Here is a 5,211-nt window from a genome sequence, read left to right on the forward strand (position 1 = left end):
TTTTGTGATGCGTTTGTCTGGTGATAGTATGGGTCTGTCTTGAATAAATGCTGATTATTGTGACGCTGTTATCTCTGTGTGATCTCAGTCTTTGTACACAGCATTTTTCTGAACCTGGGCATAAGAGAGGATTTAACGAGTCAAAAGGTTTTTAAAGTTCAAGAATTTTTCCTCTCTTAACACTACAAATCAGTTTTATACATCAGCATTTGAAACTATAACCACGTGGTTGACTATCAGGCCAGAAGTTCATGGCCTGATTGTCAACCCAGGAAAACACCAATTTGGCCAACAAGTCAGACTTTTTGAACCACCAAGAGTGACACCAATCCGAAACTTTATTTGTGAATGATTCTCCTGAAATAAGCAACTACGAGTGAAAAGTAAATAAAAATACTGGCTTAAAAAGACAGAAACTTGGGAGAAATGAGAGAAATGACTTAAGAAGCAGAAACTTTCACATGGGTCCCAACCCACTACTAAACAGAAAAAAGACAAAGACCATCATTAGTATTAAAAAACTTTATTATCTAAGAATTATACAGAAAGTTTTTGATAGTCACATTTCTATCTGAAATTGAATCTGCATCATCAATACATTTTCTAATATCCTAAAAAACAAAAACCTTCTCAAAGAGTGTTAGATTCTTTTTAAAAAAATCACACAGGTAAAAATAGTTTCAGTTTAGAGTAAAATTAACAATAAAGTCAATGCAGGTGTTTTAACAAAAAATGAACACATCCCAGGCATCATAACTTAGAAAAAAACTCTGCAACATCTGAATTGTTGCCATCATACAATCAACAGAGATGGGGGGCTAGCGTACCGTTGAGTGTTGGAGAGGACAGACGGACAGCAGAAGGAAGAGGAGGTCTGACTGTATGCTAAAGTTACAGATGTTTAAAGATTATTTATCAGGTGTTGTCCAAGAAACTCAGGGAAAGTAATAAAAAGTACATTTAGATTCAAATTAGAATAAAAAAATTGAAAGTAAATCAGAGATCATACAATACTATTTTGTCATTTTGACTGACAGCATTTAAAAAGTCCTTCTGTTTTTACCTGTCAAATTATAATTACGTTGACATCGGCTATTCAGCTGCATTTTTAGTTACGTCTGGGTATAACCTCAAATGACAGAGGGGCCTAAAATCTTTGTGTTTAAAACCCCTTAAGCCAAACAAGAATGCCAGCGTGCCGTTTTTCCATTTTTTTTCCCTGAGGTGAGATTTACAGGTTTCAACTCTGCCAGTGTCCATTATGACGCTTTTATTGGGGAGCCTAGAGCCCCCCTTTTGATTGACGCCGCATTTGACCAATGATGTAATGAAATGGCTTTTTCAGAGCCAATAATATCCAGAGAGCGACGTGAGCTCGTTTTGACATGGCTGTATTATTGCTGGAATATTTCTGTCTGATCAAGTTGGAGACTAAATCTAAAGCCACCGAGGCGTGCGTTCGAAGGAGAGATGGGGGGCTAGTGTACCGTTGAGTGTTGGAGAGGACAGACGGACAGCGTATTGCAAGAAGGAAGAGGAGGTCTGAGTGTATGCTACAGTTACAGACGTTTAAAGATTATATGTCAGGTGTTGTCCACGTGTGCCAAATGGAGACGCCAAAATGATATTTCTTTTTTGTGCCATTTTGATTCGTCTTCAAATTCACAAGCAGAATTGTATTGTATTTTACTGTCAACATTCAACATTCAATTTGCATTTACAAGAAATAAAAATGAAAAATCTGGGTGAAGCAATATTTTTAATTTTTTTGTGTTATAAACGTAATAGCTACAAACTACTTACAGTTAAAGTATTTTTAACTGCAAAAAAAATTGCTTATAGTCTTCATAAAGAGACAGCTTTTGTATATACTCCAAATGGTTCTATAACAGCAGCTGATTTAATTTGCGTACACCATTATGGATTTTTGGTGATTTAGAAGGTGAGGGTTAAAAGGTAAAAAAAAAAAGACAAAAATCGGTGAAATATGGAAAAAATTCCAGCAAAACAACCCCTGATCTAAATATATATCCCTCACCAGTTCATATAGTGACAACTAACATGTTTACTCTAACCAAAATTAAATAAAACAAAGTAGAAAGAATAGACATACAATGACTCCAAGTTTTACAAATCTAAATCTGAAAACATTCAAATCCATTGTTACTTCCGAAGACAGGCTATTATGTCAATAGAAAGAAAAATATTAAAATGCATGCATATCGTTGTAAGACTTTATATCTCATTTAACCATTTAAAATGAAAAGATACACCTGCAGAATAAAGTGAAAGTTTTGTGTTTTAGATAAATTTGTATTCTAAATGCTTTTCTTCTCCAAGCTGCTACATTATAGAAATGTTACTCAGCTGTAATTAATCTGCTCCCAAACTGTGAGATATTGTGTTTTGGTACTTGAGGTTCAGATTATGCTGCTCATCTTGTGTGAGTCTTCATGTGTGTAGTTAAAGTGCTCTGATGACTGAAGCCTTTTCCACAGCTCCCACATGAGAAAGGCTTCACCTTTGAATGTGTATATATGTGGGCAATTAAACCTGTTTTGACTGTGTAACTTTTTCCACATGTTCTACATGAGAAAGGCCTCTCATCTGTATGAATCCTCATGTGACTAGTTAAATTACCTTTTTGACAGAACCTTTTTCCACAGGTCCCACAAGAGTAAGGCTTCTCATCTGTATGGATCCTCATGTGACGATCTAAATTGCTGTATCTGAACCTTTTCCCACATCTTGCACATTTGAACGGCTTCTCACCTGTATGAATTCTCATGTGAACAGCTAAACAAGATTTAGTTACAAAACCTTTTCCACAACTCCGACATAAGACAGTTTTCTGAGCTCTGTGAATTGCCATGTGACTATTCAATAGTGGTTTACGGGCAAACCTTTTTTTACAGTACGTACATGAGAAAGGCCTCTCTCCTGTGTGAGTCGTCATGTGAACAGTTAAATTACTTTTTTGTCTGAACCTTTTTCCACAGGTCCCACAAAAGTAAGGCCTGTCACCTGTGTGACATCTCATGTGATTAATTACACTTGATTTCATATGGAAGCTTTTTCCACAAGTAAAACATGAGAAAGGCCTCTCTCCTGTATGAACCTTCATGTGAATAACTAACTGAGATTTTCTTATAAAACTTTTTGTACAGATCACACATGAAAAAAGATTCTCTCCTGTGTGATACTTCATGTGATCAACTAACTGAAATCTGCATATGAAACTTTTCCCACAGGTCACACATGGGAAAGGCTTTTCACCTGTGTGAATTTTCATGTGACGAAGTAAATGATGTTTGTCTCTGAAACTTTTTCCACAGTTCACGCATGAAGAACGTTTTTCACCTGTGTGAATTTTCATGTGACGAAGTGACTGATATTTGTCTCTGAAACTTTTTCCACAGTGCACACATGAGAAAGGCTTCTCTCCTGTGTGAATCGTCATGTGACGAAGTAACTCAGATTTGAATCGGAAACGTTTTCCACAGGTTGAACATATGACAGGCTTACCTGTGTGAATCATCATGTGACAATGTAACTCAGATTTAGTTTTGAAAGTTTTTCCACAAGTCTCACAGGAGAAAGGCCTCTCACCTGTGTGAATATTCATGTGTACACGTAAATGAGATTTGGTTTTGAAACTTTTTCCACAATTCTCACATGAGAAAGGCCTCTCATCTGTGTGAATCTTCATGTGTTCAAGTAAATTTGATTTTCTTATGAAATTTTTTCCACAAGTCTCACAGGAGATAGGCCTCTCACCTGTGTGAATCTTCATGTGTTCAAGTAAATGAGATTTGGTTTTGAAACTTTTTCCACAAGTCTCACATGAGAAAGGCTTCTCACCTGTGTGAATCTTGATATGACGAAGTAAGCTTGATTTGGTTTTGAAACCTTTTCCACAAGTCTCACATGAGAAAGGCCTCTCACCTGTGTGAATCTTCATGTGTTCAAGTAAATTTGATTTGAATCGGAAGCTTTTTCCACAAGCTGAACATGTGAACAGTTTCTTGTCAGTGTGAGTTCTCATGTGTGTTGTCAAGGAACTGCTGTGAGAAAAAGCTGTATCACAGATTTTACAAGAATATTGTTTTTGGTCTGGATGAGCTTTCTTGTGTGTTTTCTGTTTTGAACTCTCAGTTTTACGTTTCTGCTGTTTGGTTTTCTGATATCTCTGACGTTTCCGTTTTTCATCTCTCTTTTTTCCTGAGTCCTCAGATTTGCTTCCTTCCTGATCCTGATTCTCATCTTCAGGAGAACCATGAGAGATGAGTTTGTTCCTATGTGGTTCTGTTTCTTTGCGAATTCTCTGCACAGTAGAAGGAATCACCAAAGTGTCATCAGTCTCCAGTTTCTGTACAAGCTGCTCTTCATCCTGACTGATGCAGAGTTGCTTCTCTTTGAGCTGTTGATGTTCTGGTTCCTTTTGTTCTAAAGTGGAGTTCCCCTCCGGGTTGCTGAGCTCATTGAGAACTCCGTCCTCTTTACACACGCAGCATTGATGGAGATCTGGACAAAAACACAAAACAAAATCTTTTCATTTTGAGTCAAATAATCAACATTTAACTTTAATCCCTTGATGCATCTATGCAGCTTTTTTTGGATTACAGTAAATCCTTATTTTTTGCATTCCGAGAAAAACCTGTGATAGGTGAAATCCATGAAGTAGTTACGTTTATATTTTACAATTTTTATACAGCATAATTAAGTTCTCTACATTAAAACCAAAGAAAATCCTAAAAATTTGCCTTTTCTTTTTCCATAGAAAAAATAAAAAGAACTGCACATGTCTCTATTGTCATGAGCGTATCATTATTCCTAAAAGATGAGTTTATAGTTGATGCATGTAAACTTGCTTATTGGCGCACCTCCACTCCTGCTATTAGTAACTTCACTGCATCAGTTCAGCGTTAAACCGGCTGATGACATTGCTGAGATTCACTTTGTCTGGTAGTTTTGTACATATGTTCAGGCAGTTCTGTGATCATGTCAAAGCAGCAACTTATATTAAAAAGTGTTTGAAAGCTGCCCGCTTCCATGGAAGGACAACAGAAAATCGCCCTTATAAACATGTAATTACTAAAATCACGATACCCTCACTTTGTAGCCCTCTGAAAATGAACCCATTTAAATAAATAAATCCCTCCATGGGTGATTCCACGACAGAGAGCGTTCATTTTATAGCGTTAACACCGG

At 36.6% G+C, this 5,211-nt stretch overlaps 1 protein-coding gene across 3 annotated transcripts in view; it reads right to left on the reverse strand.

Moving 5' to 3' along the window:
- Nucleotides 1-1,740: 1,740 nt before the first annotated feature.
- Nucleotides 1,741-5,211, reverse strand: part of LOC103132269 (zinc finger protein 260-like) — a 58,631-nt gene continuing 55,160 nt past the window's right edge. For all 3 annotated transcript variants that reach the window (XM_016667266.1, XM_016667267.1, XM_007544041.2), the window contains exon 3: nucleotides 1,741-4,524. In XM_016667266.1, the coding sequence (XP_016522752.1) occupies nucleotides 2,435-4,524 (2,090 nt within the window). In that variant the 3' untranslated portion in view covers nucleotides 1,741-2,434. The remainder of the gene's footprint in view (nucleotides 4,525-5,211) is intronic.

This window comes from Poecilia formosa, unplaced genomic scaffold (genome assembly GCF_000485575.1).
Source record: "Poecilia formosa unplaced genomic scaffold, Poecilia_formosa-5.1.2 Scaffold981, whole genome shotgun sequence".
NCBI lineage: Eukaryota > Metazoa > Chordata > Actinopteri > Cyprinodontiformes > Poeciliidae > Poecilia > Poecilia formosa.